The 23660-nt window shown below is 36.1% G+C and overlaps 1 protein-coding gene and 1 long non-coding RNA gene across 3 annotated transcripts in view; one reads left to right on the top strand and one right to left on the bottom strand.

The window, feature by feature from the left end:
• LOC142225541 (putative oxidoreductase YjmC) overlaps positions 1-23261 on the top strand; it is a 47115-nt gene extending 23854 nt beyond the window's left edge. For both annotated transcript variants that reach the window (XM_075295331.1, XM_075295330.1), the window contains exons 2-4: positions 21863-22618; positions 22674-22876; positions 22948-23261. In XM_075295331.1, the coding sequence (XP_075151446.1) occupies positions 21863-22618; positions 22674-22876; positions 22948-23112 (1124 nt within the window). In that variant the 3' untranslated portion in view covers positions 23113-23261. The remainder of the gene's footprint in view (positions 1-21862; positions 22619-22673; positions 22877-22947) is intronic.
• Positions 1262-2209, bottom strand: LOC142225542 (uncharacterized). The gene is made up of 2 exons (XR_012719311.1): positions 2045-2209; positions 1262-1974 (listed from the first exon to the last, which is right to left on the bottom strand). It is a non-coding gene; the product is annotated as an uncharacterized LOC142225542 (long non-coding RNA).
• Positions 23262-23660: the final 399 nt, after the last annotated feature.

The following is a 23660-nucleotide window of genomic DNA, read 5'->3' as shown; positions in this document are numbered from 1 at the left end:
AATTCTCGCCTAGTCTAACGTTACCGCATTATGAAACACACAGATAATTTCTTTACCAATTCATTTTGTAATTATATTTTATTCACATAATTTTTCAGTCATTTAGAGATATTTTGTTTAGGAGTAGAATTAATAATAGAAAAAATACATAATCCTAAATTTAAATAATGAAAAATCTCTTATTCGATTTACAAATATTTAGAAATTCCTTACGGAATAAAAATATATTTAATTATATAGATATTTTCGTAACATATTTTCAAAAACCAAAACAAAGAAAATTTTTATGAAAAGTTGAAACATTTTCATAAGAATTAGAAAACTTTTAATTAAATTCAGAGAAATTAAGAATTATTCGCATAACAAATTACTTATGCAAAAATTTGTATTTTTCCTACGACGAAAATTTCACTATATTTATAAAATCTTCATTACAAAAAAAAAAAAAAAAAATGATGTAGATAGTTTTTATATAGAAATGGTAACTTGGTTTAGCTCTTTGGCTATCATCAGAACAAAAGAAAAAATGCAAATGCAAACAAATTTTGATATTACACTTTGCTTTTACTAAGACGCAATAAAAATTGAGATTGACCAACAACAACAAAATAATAAGGTTTCATTATATTCAATTGAAGCTGAGCTTACTCACCTGATTAAACGAAGTTCGTAGAGGCCTCCAAGAAGTTCGATGTCGTAAGCTGCCAAAAAATGTTAATTACATTACATGTAAAATACTTTAGGCTCGACGCAATTTTGTTCAAACATCATACGTATAGTAAATTTTGTTGTTTCATTCACAATTTTTTTTTTCATTCACCTTCTTCAATTCTCTCTATTGTTGTTGGACTTATAATGTTGTATATTATGTTAATTTATTTATTTATTTTTTTTTTGAAACTTTGAATGGAAGTAAACTTTAATCATATTGAAATTTAATCCTTGCTGCGAAATAGCCGATAATATTTAAGAAATTAGTAACACGATCATTTCGTGACAACTGAGATGTTGCTGATAACTTTTACAGAGTGCAAGTGGGAGATGTTAATTTTGGTTGTTTTGCTATGCCAGCATGGATTTAATCTCTATGATGTAGTTGACTTTCATTCATTTTTTGTTCTTTTTTCATTTTTGTTTTTATCAATGGAATTTATGAATTGTGAGTAATTAGCGTAAATTCATTTCTATTGATGGTTAGAGATGCCAACCACGAAATTATGGGGAAAATTTAATTTAATAAAATATGGTGAAATTTTGGAAATTTTTGGTTAAGATTTCTACGTTAAATCATTATTGAATTTTGAATATACTTAAGATATGAGAATTTCATATAATTTAAAAAACGATGAATGAAGGTTACTAAAGCATTTTTGATGACGTTGTGGGTTTTGTGTTGATATTGTTTTTTAAGAGATCATATTGTGGCTTGAGTTGTTGTTATGATCCAATGGCAAAGAATTATGTATACATTAGTTGGAAAAAATTTAGCTTGGCTTGTAGGAAATTTGGACTTCAAACTTGGCAGAAAAAAATTGTGCTTCACTCGCAGAAAAAAGTTTAACTCCGATTGGCAGGAATAAATCTAAGCTTTTCTTCCAAAATTGTGTTTTAAAGGTTGTGCTCCAGGAAAAGTTGAGGCGTCTTCCAGAACTTGTGCTCAAAGAAAATCTGAGGTCTTTTCCAAAATTTGTGCTCAAAGAAAATCTGAGGTCTTATCCAAAATTTGTGCTCCACTCCTCCCCTCCGATAAGTGCTTCACGTGGAGGAGTGGACTTTTAGAAAAAATTATTGCGTGGGGAACTCCTCTTGTTTTTCCTTGATGATTTGTGCAAGATTTAAACGTCTGTCAGAAGTTTTTGGTATTTTGAAAATACACACGAAAAGATGTTAAATACTCTTGTCGTTCAAGATAATTGTGTGGAGTAGAAGCTCAAAGCCATTAGAATTTTTGATAGAAAAAACAAAATCACATGCCTGGAAAAATTATTGAAAATATATTTTTCTTCAGAAAACCTATTTTGTAAGAAAATATTTAAGTCATTACCTTATTCGTGATTTTGTGTCTAAAGCCAGATAAAAATGAGAAAATCTCTGCGTAGATGCAACGAAAAAATTAGACTTTCATATTTTATCAATTGTCCACGGTCTTGATTAGAATTCAACTTATTTCTTTGACTTCACAAAAGAAAAGGAAGTTGCTGGTTCTATGAAAGTTGTGCGTTGGCGTTAGCACACCAATTTTTGGAGTTGAAGAGAGAGTATATTGTCAAAACAAGATCAGTGATCAGATGATCAAAATTCAAATCGAAAAAATCGCCAATTTTATAGGGTTGCCATTGCAAAAAAAATGCGAATACTGACTAATTCACGGAAATTAAATTTAATTGAAATGAATTTCAATAGAAAATTTATTACAAACCAAGTAATATTTTCTTTTTAAGAAATAATATTAATTGGAGGATTAATCATTAAGGACGAATGTCCTTTGCATGAAATGTGCATACAACCTTGCCATTTAAATCCTCTAAAATATAGTAATTTTGACCAACCTTTTCTTTAATTCGTGATTTTATGAAAAGGGGTGACAATTTAGCATTAAAATGTTTTTCTGCACTGCTTTGTGCAAAATTTCTTCTAAAGACTTCCTGACCTATATTAAAAGAAATAGGGCGAGCTCGAAGGTTATATTGGTACTGGTTTCTGCCATATGCATCCGATATATGCTTTCGAATCTGGCTGCGAAGTATTTTCAAGTTATCATCCCGAGGTAACACATTCGTCGGTTCGTCCAACATTTCTATCTTTCGAAGAAGTTCATATGAGCTACCATTGGTAATCATATCGAACCCAAAGAGTGAATGATAAGGTGAATATTTCGTAGATTGGTGGATGGAGTTCCTCAGGGCACAGCTTATTGTATTCAAGTTCTCGTCCCACAGTCGTTGGTCTCCTTTGAGGAAAGATCGAATACCAGCTATAATCGAGCGATTAACCCTCTCAGAGGCATTCGACTGAGGGGAGTAGACCGCTGTATATGTATGTTTTATACCAAAGGACGTTAGGAAAGCGTTAAACTCATTACATTTAAATTGGGAGCCGTTGTCACTCACTAACACCTCTGGTACGCCAAATACATGAAAAATTTGCTGAAGGAGAAGCTCTTGTATACGAGACGAGGTAAACTTGCGCAATGGGAACAACCAGTGAAATTTGGACATGTGGTCCAAAACAATCAAAATTCCAATATTCCTATTTCGACTTCGAGGATATGGTCCCAGTATATCAACATAAATACGTTGAAATGGTCTATAGGAAATTAGTTGCTTTCCCATTTCCGGTTTCATGATTTGATTTGTTGCTTTCGTTGTTTTGCAAATTTCTCAGACGTATAAATTCTTTGACGTCTTTTCCCATCCCTGGCCAAAAGAAGTTTCGCCTAATGAGATCTAGAGTCTTTTGTGTACCTCCATGGCAGGCAATTGGAGAGCTATGAAATCTGGCGATGATGCTGTTACGGAGACCAAATGGAATCCACAATTTCCAGCACATTTCATCTTGTTCATCATCTCCACTGTAGTGTTGTGTCCTAATATACACAAATTTATCCATAACTCTAGTATCTGGATATTTTGACTCATCAGCCAAAATCTTCTCCTTTAGAGAGATGTAATCATTGTCCATAAAACATGGGGAATCCAAATCAATTTCAGGTTCAGTGGATGATATCGCTGATATATCACCACATGGTATCCTGGACAAAGCGTCCGGTACTACGTTGTCTTTGCCTTTTCGGTGACTAAAGCTGAACCTATAACCCTGGAGTTTAAAAACCCATCGGGCTAATCTCCCGGTTAGGTCCTGCTGCCTCATCAACCAGAGCAAACTGGAGTGATCAGTTATGATCTCAAACTCCTGAAGCTCAACGTAGCACCGGAACTTTTTTATAGCCTCAACCGCCGCCAAGCATTCACGTTCGGTGACGCTATAGTTCCGCTGTGCGGAGTTACGCTTCTTCGACATGTATGCTATTGGCTTTTCCTCCCCATTCTCATCATGCTACACCAAGACTGCTCCGATTCTAAAATCACTTGCATCGCAGTGTATAAAGAATTTTTTGGAGAAATCGGGGTTGATTAAAATGGAAGCAGTGGTGAGATGTTCCTTTATAAGCCTAAAGGCTTTATCAGCTTCCTCGGTCCACACGAACTTTTTCTTTGTGGACAGAAGCTCAGTAATGGGAAATACTTTGGATGAAAAATTTTCGATGAACCGTCGATACCATCCTGATAAGCCCAGAAATCCCCTTACCTGCTTCAAGTTCTTAGGCACTGGCCAAGAAAGGATAGATTCTATCTTATCAGGATCGGTCTTCACTCCACATTGACCAATTATAAATCCCAAATACTTTGCCTCTGTCACACAAAACTGACTTTTGGAAACATTTAATGTCAGATTTGCACGTCTGAATTGTTCGGATAATCGGACAAGGACAGCTAGATGAGAAGGAAAATCCTCGGAGACTAATCAAGTCATCTAGATAACCGAATACAGAATGTCTTAAATCTGCAGGAATTAGTTCATCCACTAGACGGCACATGGTTTGAGGTGCATTGCACAGTCCAAATGGCATAACCACAAACTGGTATAGTGGTCTACCAGGGACTGCGAATGCAGTAAGAGGTTTTGCCTCATCGGCTAGGCCGATCTGCCAAAATGCGTCTTTTAAATCAAGCTTTGATATTATATTTGCCTTGGGTAAGCGAGCAAATATTCCCTCTATACTTTGCAAAGGATAAGCGTCTTTCTTTGTGACGGAGTTTAATTTCCTGGCGTCTAAGCACAGGCGGACTTTATTTGGTTTTAAAACCAATCTCATTGGTGAACTCCACGATGAAAAGGATGGTTCTATAACTCCCAGTGCCAACATTCGATCAATTTCTTTATACATCAGTTCCTCCACAGCTGGAGAAACTGGATAAAACCGATGTTTGATCGGTTCGGCATCGCCAACATCGATCGTATGCTTAAGTAAGCCGGTTTCCCTAACCCTTGTTTTTCAAAATTTGGAAAGAGGGATTTTACTGCCTCTAGTTGTTGAATTTGGCTTGGAGTAAGTGGAAAGTTGGTAACATTTGAATCAATCGACTCTTCCTTTTTTGAATTTACGGACAACATGTCGGACTCTAAAGCGGACAAACTGTTTTTATTGTCAGACGGACAAGATACAACAATGGACTCAAAAATGTTTGGAGCAAGGTTGAATTTCTTCCAGAAATCCAATCCTAATATCAAACGCTGATTTAAAGTGGGAACTTTTAATATCCTGTGACGTTGGACAGTGCTTTTAAATGTAACATCGACATCTAAAAGTCCTGTGACTCTCTGTTTCATTCCGTCGGCAGTGTTAACACATGATCTAAATTCTCGAAATTCCTTAGAACCAGAAAAATCACAAAGTGCGAGATCAGATCCTATACAGGAAACATTTGCTCCCGTGTCTAAAAGGCCATGTTCACAAAAACATAAAAAATTCACTTTCGCATATAGTCTTTGATCCTGTGGATCATTGACAATACTGGAAATTAAATATCGGGAGGCAATACGTCTCTGTTTAAAATATTGACGGAGTCGAAGTGTCGACCTCTTAGGTTTTCTAATCGGATTTAATGTCAAAGCAGAGTTTTGGAAAATTATTTTCCTTTTTTTAAATATTCAGACCATCTTTGATGATAAGGACGAATCGGGTAAAGTTTTGGAATGTTGTCCCTATTGATAGAATCATTAGGTTCAAAATTCTTGCAATTTTGTAAAATAATTGGATTGTTAAAATTTTCAACTAGCTTTGTAGTTCTATTTTCACTACAAAGATCCACTACTGGTTTTTTGGAAGTTGCGAGTTGGCTGAGTATTTTGGGACGAACAATTTCTTTTGACCACATTTCAGGCAATTGGGCTTATAAAAATCCTTCCCAAAAATGACCGGATTCTTGACAATTCCAGCATTTTAAAGAATTTTGTTGAATATTCAACGCCTCTACTACTGGAATGTCATTTATCTCAGACTCTGAAAAAGTATCATTAAAAAATTCAACTTCAGCTACATTTCTTCTAGTGTATTGAACATTTTGTACCTTATTGGCCAATTGTCTTCGACAATTCTCCTCATTCAGAAGATTTTCTCTCATCTGTATCAATTTTCTGAGATGAGCTATAGAATAGATGGGCACGTACAAAAGCTCATGTCTTATGTCAGTACGTAAATTTCGTTTTATCATTTCTATTAATTCAGCTTCAGGAATAGGTGTACTAAGCCTATCCAAAATAGTAGATACCGAGTCATAAAATGTCTCAAAAGTTTCATTAATGCGCTGCTTTCTATTGCGAAGTTCTTCGCGAATATCAGCATCCGATTTAAAGTCTTTGTATTGGTAGCGAATGGCCGCGCAAAATTCTTCCCAAACAATAGAATCAGCTTGTTTGCGATATCGCCAAAACCATTCACGAGCCTTACCCGTAAGTAAAACATTTAAATGCCTACATACTACGGTATAGTCCCCATCGAAGTTATCCACTGTAAGAGACTTTACGCCATATAAAAATTCTTCAACATCCAGACCCTGAGCGGATCCATCGAATTGGAGATTCCAATTCTTTATAATCGACGCTATTCTATCAGTCCCCAATGAAAAATGACTACTAGGAGAATCAATTCTGTCCTGAGCCTGGAATTGATTGTTATTAGTCGGATATGTAGGATGGTGTAATTCCGGAGACGGATTATGATTCGAATTGTTTCCATCTCGTCTTGGTTCAATTCTAAAATTCTGAAGAATTTTAGTAACAGTCGTTTCGATCATTTTATTTATTGTAGCATAATCTATATGGTCAACATGACCAACATCAGTACTACGACCGATATTTGAATCATTCGGTGTTCGTCTGTCAGGAATATTTGGTGGATTTTGAACCAAACTTGTATCTCTACCAGGTGTTCTTTCACCCACATTACGTGCAGATTCAAATTCTAAATTATAGGTTTGAACGGATTGTGCTGTGTTCGGAAATAAATTTTTAACAGAACTTCTTGTTGTGTACTGTTTTGCAAAAGCTCCTCGACCTTTACCCCGTGTGGCTTTCGATACTTTAACAGAATTTGAATTTCCAGGATCCGTAGGATCATTTTGGATTGGTAAAATATTCTGAGTATTCATAGAACGAAAATCAGAAAGTTCACATGGTCGTTTGCATGTGGGGCATTCGCTTGCATTAGCTGAAATACGTTCCATGCAATTTCGATGAAATGCATGACTGCATTGTGAAATCAAAAAACAATCTTGTGATTCTTCAAGGATTTCATTGCAGATTGAGCAATTGGTATTGCCAGATGCGGTCGGAGGTGGCGATCTTGCCACAGCCATGTTCAGAAAATCACAATTGGACAAAAGGGAAATAAATGAAATACTAAATGGGTGTGACTAAATCACTTCAAAAGGGTATTTTTTTGTGCTGAAAAAAAAATTCTAATACAGACTTAGTGTGTTCCATACATGACGGTTGTTGACTAGAAAAAATGTAAAATGTTTCAGTGTAATCAACTGGTTTAAAAATAAAGTAACAAATATGCCTATGGGAACTCAATATTGTAACCTTTAATGGTAGAAAACGGACATGGTATCTCATCGAGCGATTCTCAAAAATTTACTGGACACTGAAAAGCGAGCGCCAAACGAAATGTATTCCAAGTCAATTATGAGGTCCGAATTTCAGCTCGAGATTAAGGCACAACATTGTATTCAAATTTTTGAATAGACTGGTTTTAAAAAATTAATTTCGTTGCCATTAAGAGAAAGGCATATAGAATCTACGCGGTCAATTATCACGAACTTTTAAACCTCATGATATTGAGTTCCTGCTAAGCTCTAATATGGATTCTAGAAGAAAGCTCAGATATAACATTTTAAAAGCAATGCTTTCACCTGAAATTTAAGAATTATTTAGGGCGTAGAAGTACGCAAATTTGTACTAAACCTAGCTCCACGTTGGGCGCCATTTCTGTAATGAAAGTAAATTGTAACTACGGTCAAACTGATATAAAATAAAATACTGAAAGGTGTCATTTGTATTCATGTATTGAATGACTGGTGGTAGGGTGTTTTACCACATTGATTCTGAGCGAGGGGGACTGCGGGAGCCTTTGTACACTAGCTTCAGTCGGTGGGGTGGTTCTCGTCCACTCTACTTCAGAAAGAATTCCTACAGAAAATTTTATTCTAGACTCCCTATTTTTTTTATCTATTGGACATTTTATAAAAAAAAATTGAAAAGAAAAAAATATACTATGTGAAAACCAGACACAAGATAATTGAAAATAAAAATTAAATTGAAATTGGAAAACCCCGTCAAAACAGATTAATTTGATCACACTCTATCGATCTCAGGTGTAAGGAGATCGTCGCCTCTAAACCCTCCCTATCCATTATCCTGATGGCGCTTTTGATTCAGGATCCCTTATGAATTCTCGCCTAGTCTAACGTTACCGTATTATGAAACACACAGATAATTTCTTTACCAATTCATTTTGTAATTATATTTTATTCACATAATTTTTCAGTCATTTAGAGATATTTTGTTTAGGAGTAGAATTAATAATAGAAAAAATACATAATCCTAAATTTAAATAATGAAAAATCTCTTATTCGATTTACAAATATTTAGAAATTCCTTACGGAATAAAAATATATTTAATTATATAGATATTTTCGTAACATATTTTCAAAAACCAAAACAAAGAAAATTTTTATGAAAAGTTGAAATATTTTCATAAGAATTAGAAAACTTTTAATTAAATTCGGAGAAATTAAAAATTATTCGCATAACAAATTACTTATGCAAAAATTGGTATTTTTCCTACGACGATTGGCAGGAATAAATCTAAGCTTTTCTTCCAAAATTGTGTTTTAAAGGTTGTGCTCCAGGAAAAGTTGAGGCGTTTTGCCTCTGTCACACAAAACTGACTTTTGGAAACATTTAATGTCAGATTTGCACGTCTGAATTGTTCGGATAATCGGACAAGGACAGCTAGATGAGAAGGAAAATCCTCGGAGACTAATCAAGTCATCTAGATAACCGAATACAGAATGTCTTAAATCTGCAGGAATTAGTTCATCCACTAGACGGCACATGGTTTGAGGTGCATTGCACAGTCCAAATGGCATAACCACAAACTGGTACAGTGGTCTACCAGGGACTGCGAATGCAGTAAGAGGTTTTGCCTCATCGGCTAGGCCGATCTGCCAAAATGCGTCTTTTAAATCAAGCTTTGATATTATATTTGCCTTGGGTAAGCGTGCAAATATTCCCTCTATACTTTGCAAAGGATAAGCGTCTTTCTTTGTGACGGAGTTTAATTTCCTGGCGTCTAAGCACAGGCGGACTTTATTTGGTTTTAAAACCAATCTCATTGGTGAACTCCACGATGAAAAGGATGGTTCTATAACTCCCAGTGCCAACATTCGATCAATTTCTTTATACATCAGTTCCTCCACAGCTGGAGAAACTGGATAAAACCGATGTTTGATCGGTTCGGCATCGCCAACATCGATCGTATGCTTAAGTAAGCCGGTTTCCCTAACCCTTGTTTTTCAAAATTTGGAAAGAGGGATTTTACTGCCTCTAGTTGTTGAATTTGGCTTGGAGTAAGTGGAAAGTTGGTAACATTTGAATCTATCGACTCTTCCTTTTTTGAATTTACGGACAACATGTCGGACTCTAAAGCGGACAAACTGTTTTTATTGTCAGACGGACAAGATACAACAATGGACTCAAAAATGTTTGGAGCAAGGTTGAATTTCTTCCAGAAATCCAATCCTAATATCAAACGCTGATTTAAAGTGGGAACTTTTAATATCCTGTGACGTTGGACAGTGCTTTTAAATGTAACATCGACATCTAAAAGTCCTGTGACTCTCTGTTTCATTCCGTCGGCAGTGTTAACACATGATCTAAATTCTCGAAATTCCTTAGAACCAGAAAAATCACAAAGTGCGAGATCAGATCCTATACAGGAAACATTTGCTCCCGTGTCTAAAAGGCCATGTTCACAAAAACATAAAAAATTCACTTTCGCATATAGTCTTTGATCCTGTGGATCATTGACAATACTGGAAATTAAATATCGGGAGGCAATACGTCTCTGTTTAAAATATTGACGGAGTCGAAGTGTCGACCTCTTAGGTTTTCTAATCGGATTTAATGTCAAAGCAGAGTTTTGGAAAATTATTTTCCTTTTTTTAAATATTCAGACCATCTTTGATGATAAGGACGAATCGGGTAAAGTTTTGGAATGTTGTCCCTATTGATAGAATCATTAGGTTCAAAATTCTTGCAATTTTGTAAAATAATTGGATTGTTAAAATTTTCAACTAGCTTTGTAGTTCTATTTTCACTACAAAGATCCACTACTGGTTTTTTGGAAGTTGCGAGTTGGCTGAGTATTTTGGGACGAACAATTTCTTTTGACCACATTTCAGGCAATTGGGCTTATAAAAATCCTTCCCAAAAATGACCGGATTCTTGACAATTCCAACATTTTAAAGAATTTTGTTGAATGTTCAACGCCTCTACTACTGGAATGTCATTTATCTCAGACTCTGAAAAAGTATCATTAAAAAATTCAACTTCAGCTACATTTCTTCTAGTGTATTGAACATTTTGTACCTTATTGGCCAATTGTCTTCGACAATTCTCCTCATTCAGAAGATTTTCTCTCATCTGTATCAATTTTCTGAGATGAGCTATAGAATAGATGGGCACGTACAAAAGCTCATGTCTTATGTCAGTACGTAAATTTCGTTTTATCATTTCTATTAATTCAGCTTCAGGAATAGGTGTACTAAGCCTATCCAAAATAGTAGATACCGAGTCATAAAATGTCTCAAAAGTTTCATTAATGCGCTGCTTTCTATTGCGAAGTTCTTCGCGAATATCAGCATCCGATTTAAAGTCTTTGTATTGGTAGCGAATGGCCGCGCAAAATTCTTCCCAAACAATAGAATCAGCTTGTTTGCGATATCGCCAAAACCATTCACGAGCCTTACCCGTAAGTAAAACATTTAAATGCCTACATACTACGGTATAGTCCCCATCGAAGTTATCCACTGTAAGAGACTTTACGCCATATAAAAATTCTTCAACATCCAGACCCTGAGCGGATCCATCGAATTGGAGATTCCAATTCTTTATAATCGACGCTATTATATCAGTCTCCAATGAAAAATGACTACTAGGAGAATCAATTCTGTCCTGAGCCTGGAATTGATTGTTATTAGTCGGATATGTAGGATGGTGTAATTCCGGAGACGGATTATGATTCGGATTATGATTCGAATTGTCTTGGTTCAATTCTAAAATTCTGAAGAATTTTAGTAACAGTCGTTTCGATCATTTTATTTATTGTAGCATAATCTATATGGTCAACATGACCAACATCAGTACTACGACCGATATTTGAATCATTCGGTGTTCGTCTGTCAGGAATATTTGGTGGATTTTGAACCAAACTTGTATCTCTACCAGGTGTTCTTTCACCCACATTACGTGCAGATTCAAATTCTAAATTATAGGTTTGAACGGATTGTGCTGTGTTCGGAAATAAATTTTTAACAGAACTTCTTGTGGTGTACTGTTTTGCAAAAGCTCCTCGACCTTTACCCCGTGTGGCTTTCGATACTTTAACAGAATTTGAATTTCCAGGATCCGTAGGATCATTTTGGATTGGTAAAATATTCTGAGTATTCATAGAACGAAAATCAGAAAGTTCACATGGTCGTTTGCATGTGGGGCATTCGCTTGCATTAGCTGAAATACGTTCCATGCAATTTCGATGAAATGCATGACTGCATTGTGAAATCAAAAAACAATCTTGTGATTCTTCAAGGATTTCATTGCAGATTGAGCAATTGGTATTGCCAGATGCGGTCGGAGGTGGCGATCTTGCCACAGCCATGTTCAGAAAATCACAATTGGACAAAAAGGAAATAAATGAAATACTAAATTGGTGTGACTAAATCACTTCAAAAGGGTATTTTTTTGTGCTGAAAAAAAAAATTCTAATACAGACTTAGTGTGTTCCATACATGACGGTTGTTGACTAGAAAAAATGTAAAATGTTTCAGTGTAATCAACTGGTTTAAAAATAAAGTAACAAATATGCCTATGGGAACTCAATATTGTAACCTTTAATGGTAGAAAACGGACATGGTATCTCATCGAGCGATTCTCAAAAATTTACTGGGCACTGAAAAGCGAGCGCCAAACGAAATGTATTCCAAGTCAATTATGAGGTCCGAATTTCAGCTCGAGATTAAGACACAACATTGTATTCAAATTTTTGAATAGACTGGTTTTAAAAAATTAATTTCGTTGCCATTAAGAGAAAGGCATATAGAATCTACGCGGTCAATTATCACGAACTTTTAAACCTCATGATATTGAGTTCCTGCTAAGCTCTAATATGGATTCTAGAAGAAAGCTCAGATATATCATTTTAAAAGCAATGCTTTCACCTGAAATTTAAGAATTATTTAGGGCGTAGAAGTACGCAAATTTGTACTAAACCTAGCTCCACGTTGGGTGCCATTTCTGTAATGAAAGTAAATTGTAACTACGGTCAAACTGATATAAAATAAAATACTGAAAGGTGTCATTTGTATTCATGTATTGAATGATTGGTGGTAGGGTGTTTTACCACATTGATTCTGAGCGAGGGGGACTGCGGGAGCCTTTGTACACTAGCTTCAGTCGGTGGGGTGGTTCTCGTCCACTCTACTTCAGAAAGAATTCCTACAGAAAATTTTATTCTAGACTCCCTATTTTTTTATCTATTGGACATTTTATAAAAAAAAAATTGAAAAGAAAAAAATATACTATGTGAAAACCAGACACAAGATAATTGAAAATAAAAATTAAATTGAAATTGGAAAACCCCGTCAAAACAAATTAATTTGATCACACTCTATCGATCTCAGGTGTAAGGAGATCGTCGCCTCTAAACCCTCCCTATCCATTATCCTGATGGCGCTTTTGATTCAGGATCCCTTATGAATTCTCGCCTAGTCTAACGTTACCGTATTATGAAACACACAGATAATTTCTTTACCAATTCATTTTGTAATTATATTTTATTCACATAATTTTTCAGTCATTTAGAGATATTTTGTTTAGGAATAGAATTAATAATAGAAAAAATACATAATCCTAAATTTAAATAATGAAAAATCTCTTATTCGATTTACAAATATTTAGAAATTCCTTACGGAATAAAAATATATTTAATTATATAGATATTTTCGTAACATATTTTCAAAAACCAAAACAAAGAAAATTTTTATGAAAAGTTGAAATATTTTCATAAGAATTAGAAAACTTTTAATTAAATTCGGAGAAATTAAAAATTATTCGCATAACAAATTACTTATGCAAAAATTGGTATTTTTCCTACGACGATTGGCAGGAATAAATCTAAGCTTTTCTTCCAAAATTGAGTTTTAAAGGTTGTGCTCCAGGAAAAGTTGAGGCGTCTTCCAGAACTTGTGCTCAAAGAAAATCTGAGGTCTTTTCCAAAATTTGTGCTCAAAGAAAATCTGAGGTCTTATCCAAAATTTGTGCTCCACTCCTCCCCTCCGATAAGTGCTTCACGTGGAGGAGTGGACTTTTAGAAAAAATTATTGCGTGGGGAACTCCTCTTGTTTTTCCTTGATGATTTGTGCAAGATTTGTGTCTGAAGCCACATAAAGATGAGAAAATCTCTGCGTAGATACAACGAAAAAATTAGACTTTCATATTTTATCAATTGTCCACGGTCTTGATTAGAATTCAACTTATTTCTTTGACTTCACAAAAGAAAAGGAAGTTGCTGGTTCTATGACAGTTGTGCGTTGGCGTTAGCACACCAATTTTCGGAGTTGAAGAGAGAGTATATTGTCAAAACAAGATCAGTGATCAGATGATCAAAATTCATTGAATGATAGCATACGAAAAAATCGCCAATTTTATAGGGTTGCCATTGCAAAAAAAAATGCGAATACTGACTGTATAGTTTTAGGAAGCTGCTTTCCAGAATGGTGTCACTTTGTTCCAGAATTGATTTTGGTATACCCAAAGTGACACCATTCTGGATAGCAGCTTCCCAGTACTATACAGCAGTGGTTATCTCATGTTGGCAGCATTATTCGCTCCAAAGATATGGTCACTGCTCCCGGCCAGAATCCGGTATGAAATTGGCCACATTTGAACAGGCGTATTTAGGAATACCAAAATCAATTCTGGAACAAAGTGACACCATTCCGGAAAGCAGCTTCCTAGTACTATACAGCAGTGGTCATCTCATGTTGGCAGGTTAATTCACTCCAAAGATATGGCCACTGCTCCCGGGCAGAAATCCAGCATATTATTGGCTGTATTTGAGCGTATCTGGGTATACTAAACTCAATTCTGGGATAAGGTGGCATTAATCCGTATAGATAATTCTTGTTGCTTTAGAATGGTTGTTAGCCATGTTTGCAGGACACCCCGTTCCGTTGATATTAGCACTAGAGGTGTGCACGTGAGTAATAGTTTACTCACGCTCACGCACACTCACGACAGAAAAATCATACTCACGCACGATATTTTTTGGTAGGACTCACGCTCACGCACACCCACGCACGAAAACGTCGTGACTCACAAAAAATACCGTGACTCACGAAAAATACCGTGAATCACGAAAAATATCGTGACTCACGAATAATTTTATGATTAATTTACCTTACCGAAGTGTCTGAAAACATGAGCATTATTAAATCGAGGGTGTTATTAAACTCTTAACATCTCAGGTGTCACTAGAATTGTAATTGATTTTAACTCTTAAGCGTTTTATGGTGGTGAGCAGGAATATTGTCGTGAGTGTAATTCATTACTCACGCACACTCACGAAGATATTATTTTCGTGACTCACGCACGACATTTTGGTTTGTTAATCACGCTTACGCACACTCACGCTGTTGTCATGAGCGTGACTCACGACTCACGCACGAATCACGAAAATTTTCGTGAGTCACGACAATTTCGTGTCACGTGCACACCTCTAATTAGCACAGCTCCTGGCCAATCATCTTGTGCGAAATTTTTCTGCTTTGCTTGTCTTCAGTTTTGTATTTTTTTGAGTTAAAAAATGGTCATATTGATGAGGAGGTGGAGCAGTCCCAAAATCAATTCTTGATTCGCTGTTTCTTTTGATCGAAAGGGCGACTCTAGGAGTATGAATTTGTGTGGGAGTTATATCGGCAGGATGTGTCACACACCTGCAGGACGCATTCCTCCCCTCCGAAAATTCATAGGTAAAATAAGCAATATTGAAGGAACAATTTAGGAGTTATGCAAAATCGCATCACCAAATTTTTACCCTGTGATTGAAGGGTGTTCCAAGCACATTAATTTGTCATAAATTTTAAGTCAGAGGCTAACTTCGTTCCTGAGATATGGCCACTGATCCTCTCCAAAAATTTAGGACAATAAATACAGAAATTAAAAGAGCGTATTTGGTATCTTAGAAATCAAATCTTGATATATGCTATACCTTGTTCGATAGGTATTCCATAGGACTAAACACGGCCGGTTAGGTAGTCCTGGCAAGATATCCCGTTCCAGAGATCTGGGTCTGCTCCCTTTCCCAAATGTCTCACCACATATCTCTTGCGTTGGTTAATATATTTCCAAAATAAATAAACCGTTATGTAGGGTGTATCCTTGGAATTGTTCCTGTAAATTTTAATTAAAAATTCCCAATAGTTTTTCCAAAAAATTAGTTTTTTGGAAAAATCCCAAATTTTTTCCCCCTAATCTATTACAATTGGTTTGTGTCTAGGGTTTTAAATACGTATTTATTTTCACACACATATAAAATTTTGCTCTCAAAGCGAAAACACATGCTGTTTTGTTTTTCAAATGTCTATTCTCTTGGTTCCGAATGTCTATTCTCTTTACTCCAAATACTCATTCTGATATTCAAATTAAATAATATTTAGACTTAAGCATATCAAATTTTTGGCCTTATCATAAAACAGTTTTCCGAAACAACATACTAGCGGTTTCACAGAAATTGCTCTCTTTTGATTCTCTCGCTGTGTTATGTTGATACCTTTCGTCAACCCTCCCTTTTTCCATCTCTATTTCTTTCTTTCTCTCTCTCTCTGTCACCCTCTGAATAAAATATCACAACATATATATGTTTACTCGAAATTTGTAAATTTATATATGTTTACATTCACACATATTATTTTTATGAAACATTCATGCCCCAAATATAATATATTAACATAGATGTCCCAAACATTTAGTGTTTGTTTAGGAACATTGTGTTACATGCCCGAAACACATTTTGTTTATATCGGAACATATGAAGAACATATTTTTCTTACAGTGTGGGAACTTTGCCAATTGTGTACAGTTTAGCTTAGCTATAGTGGCAGCCCGTTATTTCTGGCTCACTTTGACTATGTAATCCATTATGATACCGCAGTGATGAACTTCTCTCTTGTCACTGAGTGCTGCCCGATTCCATGTTTAGCTCAAAGACACGGAATCTCCTTTTTATAGCCGATATGGAACATCATTTCCCATTCCGATGAAAATTTTGGAGTAGCTTTGAAACACTCAGAAATGCCTTTAGCATTACAGAGGGAGTAATTCACCAATCCACTGTTGCAAAATTTTATGATGTTTCGTCGAAACTGCACGGATGAAAAAGACTGTTTTTCATATGTTTGGCTATAAACATTATATGTTTGGAACACAAATTTTTAAACACAATATTTTTGAGTGCAAGCATATAATGTTCATAAACTAGCATAACATGTTTGGGACATATATGTTAATATGTTAGAACATATTATGTTTGGGACATAAAATGTTTTTAAATATAATATGCTTGGATGCAAACATATATTAATTTAGAAATAGCCTATAAACATATATGTGTTTAGTTGTTGTTGTTGTTGTTGTTGTAACAGTTTATTGTGATCTCATCCATTTCATGTTATACGCTTGGTACATCAGCTTGTTGGCAGATCAAGGAACTCTGCGACTAAGATGGGGTGTGTCCAGAGTGATCTGGTGGTAAGTCGGGTTGGTTTGGCTGGGCAAGAGAAAAGATGACGCGTGTCGTGTGGCCCTTGGTTGCAAATTGGACAAACGTCAGCTACGCTGCTATCAATCACCGATAAGTAGGAATTGAGGCGGCTGCACTTGCCTGATCTTAATTGGGCCAAAACTACCCTAGTCTGCCGTGGGAGGTCTCTTTCCTCCGGTGCTATGGGCGGTGGTCGGACTCCAAGAACAGGATTAACCTTGTAGCTTCTCACCGCTTCAGCTACAGTATCCTCATGAATCCTGTTCAAACCTGCCTGGTACGCTGCTTGATCTAGAGGCTCTCTTTTATAGCGCTGGATCTCGCGCTCTAGATTATGTATATCAACCCTTACGTTCCTGGGTGGTGGTTGTGTATCCATAAGATGGTGGTTTGGATGATTACTGCGATAACAACCCAGGAGATACTGCTTTGACAACATGTAGTTGTGTCTTCGCACAGGGATGATCTTTGTCTCCACATAAAGGTGATCCAGGGGTGTGCTGCGGAGACACCCAGTCGCAGTTCTAAGAGCAGCGTTCTGGCAGGTTTGTATGTTATTCCACTGCGTATCACTGGTCTGCGGTGTCCACACTGGCGCTGCATAGTTTACCACTGACCGGCCAATTGCCTTATAAGTAGTTAGCAAGGTTTCTTTGTCCGCACCCCAAGTACTGCCGGCTAGTGACTTGAGGACCTTGTTTCTACCACGGAGCTTATTACAAATTGCAGTGGCATGGGCAGATGACCTAAAAAGGCTGTCGAATGTGACCCCAAGAATCTTGGGGTAATTTGTGGTCGGAATTATTACTCCATCGACTCTGATATTCAACTGCCTGCGCACTTCTGCCGTCCATGTAGTAAATAGTGTGGCTGAGGATTTGGTGGGGGATATCCTCAAGTTTCTCGCAGTGAAATAACTGGTAAGATTAGCTATGTAGACGTTCAACCGATCGCAAATGTCATCAACATTGGGCCCAGATGCCAAGATTGTACAGTCATCCGCATATGATACAATCTCGACGCCGTCAGGAGGGGGTGGAATCGAGGACATGTAGAGGTTAAACAGTGCCGGAGATATCACCCCACCTTGGGGAACTCCCTGTTTAACTCTACGCGGTCTTGACTTTCTGTCCCTGAATTCCACGTACGACTGGCGTCCACACATATAATTCAGCACCCAACGCTTCGCTCCTGCCGGTAGGGACGTATTCTCGATGTCCTCAAATAATGTGGCATGGTTGACCGTATCGAATGCTTTCAATAGGTCAAGCGCCACGAGGACCGTCCTGTGACACGGCCTGGGCTGGTTAAGTCCCTTATTAATATGTGTCGAAATGGCATGTAAGGCTGTTGTCGTACTATGTACCTTACGGAATCCATGTTGATGGTGGGCAGCTGGAAAATTCTCCACAAGGCTGGGGAGGAGTAATGCCTCAAGTGTCTTGGCTACTGGCGACAGAAGGGATATCGGTCTGTACGATTCACCTTTGCTCGAATCTTTGCCCGGTTTCAGTAGTGGAATCACCCTTCCCATTTTCCAGACATCGGGTATAATGTGTGATTCCAAAGACAATCCCACGGCGGCGGGTTCTACGCACCGGTTTGACCCGATGGATACCAGCCATCGGCCAGCGGCTGCCACCTCAGTGTACGTGTTGTCTCGTCCATGTGTTTAGTAGCTTGGAGCGCTATTTAACAGGGAGCGATATTGAATTAAGTTGGTGGTTGTTGCTTGTTATTACAAAATTAACATTTTATTTTTCCTTGGGCAATTGATCAGCTACTTCTTTGATCCTTACAAACTGTGTGGTCCGCTGTTCGAATCCCCGTCCGGCAAAAGGTAAAATTAAAATAAAAAAAATCATACAATTGAATAATTTCTTCTACAATGTTTGTATTACAGAAAAAGGTGCTAAGAACTAAAAAATCTCGTGGAAGTGAGAAAGATGTGGGGGAATATACAATTGGGCAGAAACAAAATTTTGAGCATTCAGGTCGAAAACCTATGTTGTTAGCACCTATATTACCTGTTTATTTTCATAATTCATTATGATTGTAAATATATAAATAAATAAAATTTTGAGTACAATATTGTTTGGGAGAATTTTTTTAAGCATATAATATTTTTGGGTGCAAAATGCTTCCAAACATATTATATGTTCACATAATAACATATTGTTTTTTGGAAGACAACATTATTGAATTTGGATGGAAAAATACAAAATGTTTGGAACTTAGACTACCCAAACATATATTGTTTAGACCAATATGCTTTCAAACATATTATATATTGGAAGAGATCAAACATATAAATGTTTGGGCAATAGCCAAAAATGTATATGCTTGAAGCAAAATATGTTTGGGAGTATATGTTACAGAAGCGATTTTTTGTGAGCGTGTGGGATTGAATCCATAACCGTTTGTATGCAAAGCGGACATGAACCATTTCACGACGGTTGCTCCCATATATGAATGTATAATAGTAATTTTCCAATCTAAAAATTATTAAAAACAAAAGGACTATAAAAGGAATGGCAAATTTTTTAAATGACAAATACAATACTTACCAAATGTAATCTCCGTAATAAAAGAAATTTTGGAAAATATATTCCAAAACAACAAGTTTAAAAGTGATGCTTTGATGGCGTTGGCATTTGACATATCGACGTTGACATTTTCAAAACTGACTTCACCAGAGTAAAATGCAAGAGAATAAAAGTGCATTTTACTCTCTTTGCTTAAAATTGCTGAAAAGTACGCGAATGCAATCCAGTAACTAGAGAAAAGTAGTCATGAAAAAATACGATTGTAGCGGCTAAACTAAAGAATAACAGATTGTTTGCTGCTTTAGCAAAAAACTACTAAAACAGCAGCATTTTGTTTGCTGAAAAACTGCAGACAGCGTTTGCTATTAACAACAGACTTTTTTCTATGAGTGTAGAGAGTAAGCTGCAAGTAAAATAATGGAAGTAACCAATTGGCGCCTTAAAAATATATCCACACAAAGAAGATTTCATTAACTTTTTTTCTACCAGCGTATGCCCTAAGGTGAAACATAATACGTTTGAACAATACAAAAAATATTTTGTTTGGACCAATTCTGAAAATATATATGCTTGAAGCTAAATGTGTTTGGGGTATATGTTACATAAGCGAGTTTTTTGAGGGTGTAGTAGCTATATTTAAATCTGAACCCATTTTGCAGGTTTGGTTGATACCACACAAAGTTACCATGCGCTAAATTTGAGTAAAATTGGTTTATAAATAATGCTATTATGGTCAAAAATAATACATATATATGGGAGCTATATTAAAATCTGAATCCATTTACATGATTTTTGCACATATATTAAGTACTAAAGAAAATTAGATTTGGTTGATAAATAAGGGACTTATGGTCAAATTTGGAAAATTGGGCGATAAATATATATGGGAGCTATATCTAAATTTGAATCAGTTTTTTCCAAATTCAGTAGCGTTCGTCATTGTACCAAAAAAAAAACGCCATATACCGAATTTCATCAAAATCGGTTAAGAATTGCGACCGGAATCCTTCGAACAACAAATACAGGGACATACGGACGGATACCAAGGGCTAGATCGAATCGGGATCAGGGTCTAAAATCAATATTTCTGGTAGGGACATTTTTGGGATGATCAAAGTTATTGTACACTGAGCACTATGTGGTTTAGGGTATATAAAGATGGCAAACCCAAGTATACTTACAAAATAGTAAGGAAATGGTTGTCGAAACACAGTTCTCAAATGCTCAAAAGGCTACTACAAAGCCCCGATTTTAATCCCATTGAGAATTTACGGTCTCTAGTTAAAAGGTGTTTGAGATTACACCAAAGAGCACCAAAATTAGCGATGAGATCTAGAGCCAAGTGTAGCACAATTAGTCGGATATTCCAAAAGAAATAGTTTGTAAATATAACTAACACTTGTCGAAATTTCGTTCCTTTATTTATCCAATTAATATTCCATTGAATTGCTTCGATCACGGAATTGATATTATCAATCACCGACGGCAATTAAAAAAATTATCGGTTCAATTAACAATTGAATTGATTCAAGTAATTATTGTTTTTGAATTTTCTTAAGATTAAAAATTAATTGAATCAATCCTTTAATAGAATTTTTCAAAAATTCGAAACATATCGCAGATATTTTTCTTTGTACCTTTTCTGTTTGAGGCGATGTCGTAATATAAGGATTTGTAGTCACACTAAAAAACCGATTTGCCAAAAATGAAGTTTACAAAAATTCGACTTTTCGATTTTTTTTTAAACAAAAATTAGATTATCCGATTGTCGACATTCGCATCCCTACATCATAGAATGGATCTTTCATTTCACAGAAGACTTAGAAGTCGAACTTGGGTCTCTATTAAAAGTCAATTTTGATGATTGCAGAAAGTCGTCTTTGCCTTTTTCGACTTCAATAAAATTTATAATCATAATTTCCTTCTTAATAAAACCCCACACATTTTATAATTCTGGTAACACTACTGATAAGGCAGGTTTATCTCTATATACCACTTGTTATATTGAGAGTCATTCTAATCGTGGTCAAATTAGATGGAACAATATTTTTGTATTTAGTCTTTCATTATCATGAAATGTGAAGGTACTTGTATAGTCTAGCTGCAATTCCTATTTATTAATTTATAAAACGAATTTCCCTATATTTTACAGATCGTGGGTTTAAATTGCACAAAAGGAGAATGTCATCGCCAGCAAATAAATCACCTCTAGTTCCTGTTCAGGAATCAAGACGTTTTATGATCGATTGTTTTATGGCCGTCAATGTACCTCGTGATCACGCCGAGCAGATGGCTGATTTACTAGTTGCTGCAGATTATCGTGGACATTTTAGTCATGGAATGAATCGCTTAGAAATGTACTTGAATGACCTAGCTATTAACTCCACCGATGGCGCAGCTATACCAAAAATTTTAAAAGAAACTCCTTCAACGGCTTGGGTAGATGGTTGCAACGGTCTGGGAGCAGTTGTGGGAAATTTCTGTATGGACTTGGCTATACGGAAGGCGAAACAGGTAGGTGTGGGATGGGTTTGCGCGAAAGGATCAAATCATTATGGCATTGCTGGTTGGTACCCCATGAGAGCCATGAAAGAGGGATTAGTTGGCATGTCAATGACAAATACTTCGCCTTTGATGGCTCCAACGCGCTCCAAAGAAGCAGCATTAGGAACGAATCCTTTATCTTTAGGCGTTCCTGCAAAGGATGATAAGTTTTTATTAGATATGGCAACTACAGCTGTGGCTGTAGGTAAAATTGAAATACAACGCCGTAAAGGTGATCCTTTGCCTGATGGATGGGCACAAGATCCAGAAGGTGGAGTTACCAATGATGCTGAATTGGCATTCCAAACCGGGTGCCTTATGCCTCTGGGTGGTCCTGAAATAAATTCTGGGTATAAAGGCTATGGTATGTTTTTACTACTATTTTGTCATTTACTACTATTTTGTCGCTCTCATTGAAGGCCTTGGCGGGTTAGTTGATATCTTATCCGGTGTAATGTCGGGGGCGAATTATTCCACAAAGGTGCGAAAATGGACCCATACAGGAGCAAACACATCAGCTGATTTAGGACAAGTGTTCATTGCGGTCGATCCTAACTGTTTTGCTCCAGACTTCGAGGAGAGAATGTGTGATTTCAATGCTCGTTTACGTGGATGCGCTCCTGTAAGTTAATGTAAATGATGGCATACATATTTGCTCATAAACTAACGATTCCATTTTACCCCTCTTTTCAGACTGATCCCAACATGCCAGTACTTGTTGCCGGCGATAAGGAAACCATGAATATGAAAGCTGTTGATGCAGCAGGGGGTATACAGTATTTACAAAATCAACTGAAGACATGTGAAACATTATCTCAACGTTTCAATGTACACCCAATGAGATTCCTCAAAAAATAGGTTTATATTTTTAGTTATTTTATTGACATTTATTTTAATCATTTGTTTTAAAACCAATACAAGTTATATTAATTATTGCTATTTAAACACAACACAAAATTTCAATAATAAATAAATCAACACTATCCCAGCTACTATAATTCAAACTACTTACCGATTATGTTTTTGTTAAACTGCAAAGATTAAGTAAATGTCTTCTATGTCAAAAAACTAGTTATACCTTAACATTGAAAACTAGTAACATGTAATGCCCACACATTTTAAACATATAAAGCCACGACATAGTGGTTTTGTATTGTGATAACTTGTGCTTACGACAGCCACATACCGCGTGCGGGGTATGTCATTATCTCAAAGATAAATATATGTTAGGTAACATTTTTTGATTTTCTTTTTCAGTCTTTTTGTTTTTCAAATACGTTTATAAATTGATTTGCAAGGTGCTCAGATGTTGCGTTTTAATTCTTTTATTACACATACCCGAAATCCCTGGCCACTATCTGGTTTAGGGTATAAAGATGGACCTGTCATGTTCTTGTTTTACTTAG

This window comes from Haematobia irritans, chromosome 2, assembly GCF_050003625.1.
Source record: "Haematobia irritans isolate KBUSLIRL chromosome 2, ASM5000362v1, whole genome shotgun sequence".
Classification (NCBI taxonomy): domain Eukaryota; kingdom Metazoa; phylum Arthropoda; class Insecta; order Diptera; family Muscidae; genus Haematobia; species Haematobia irritans.
The sequence above is the reverse complement of the archived record's forward strand: the minus strand, read 5'-3'. Positions and strand labels throughout refer to the sequence as shown.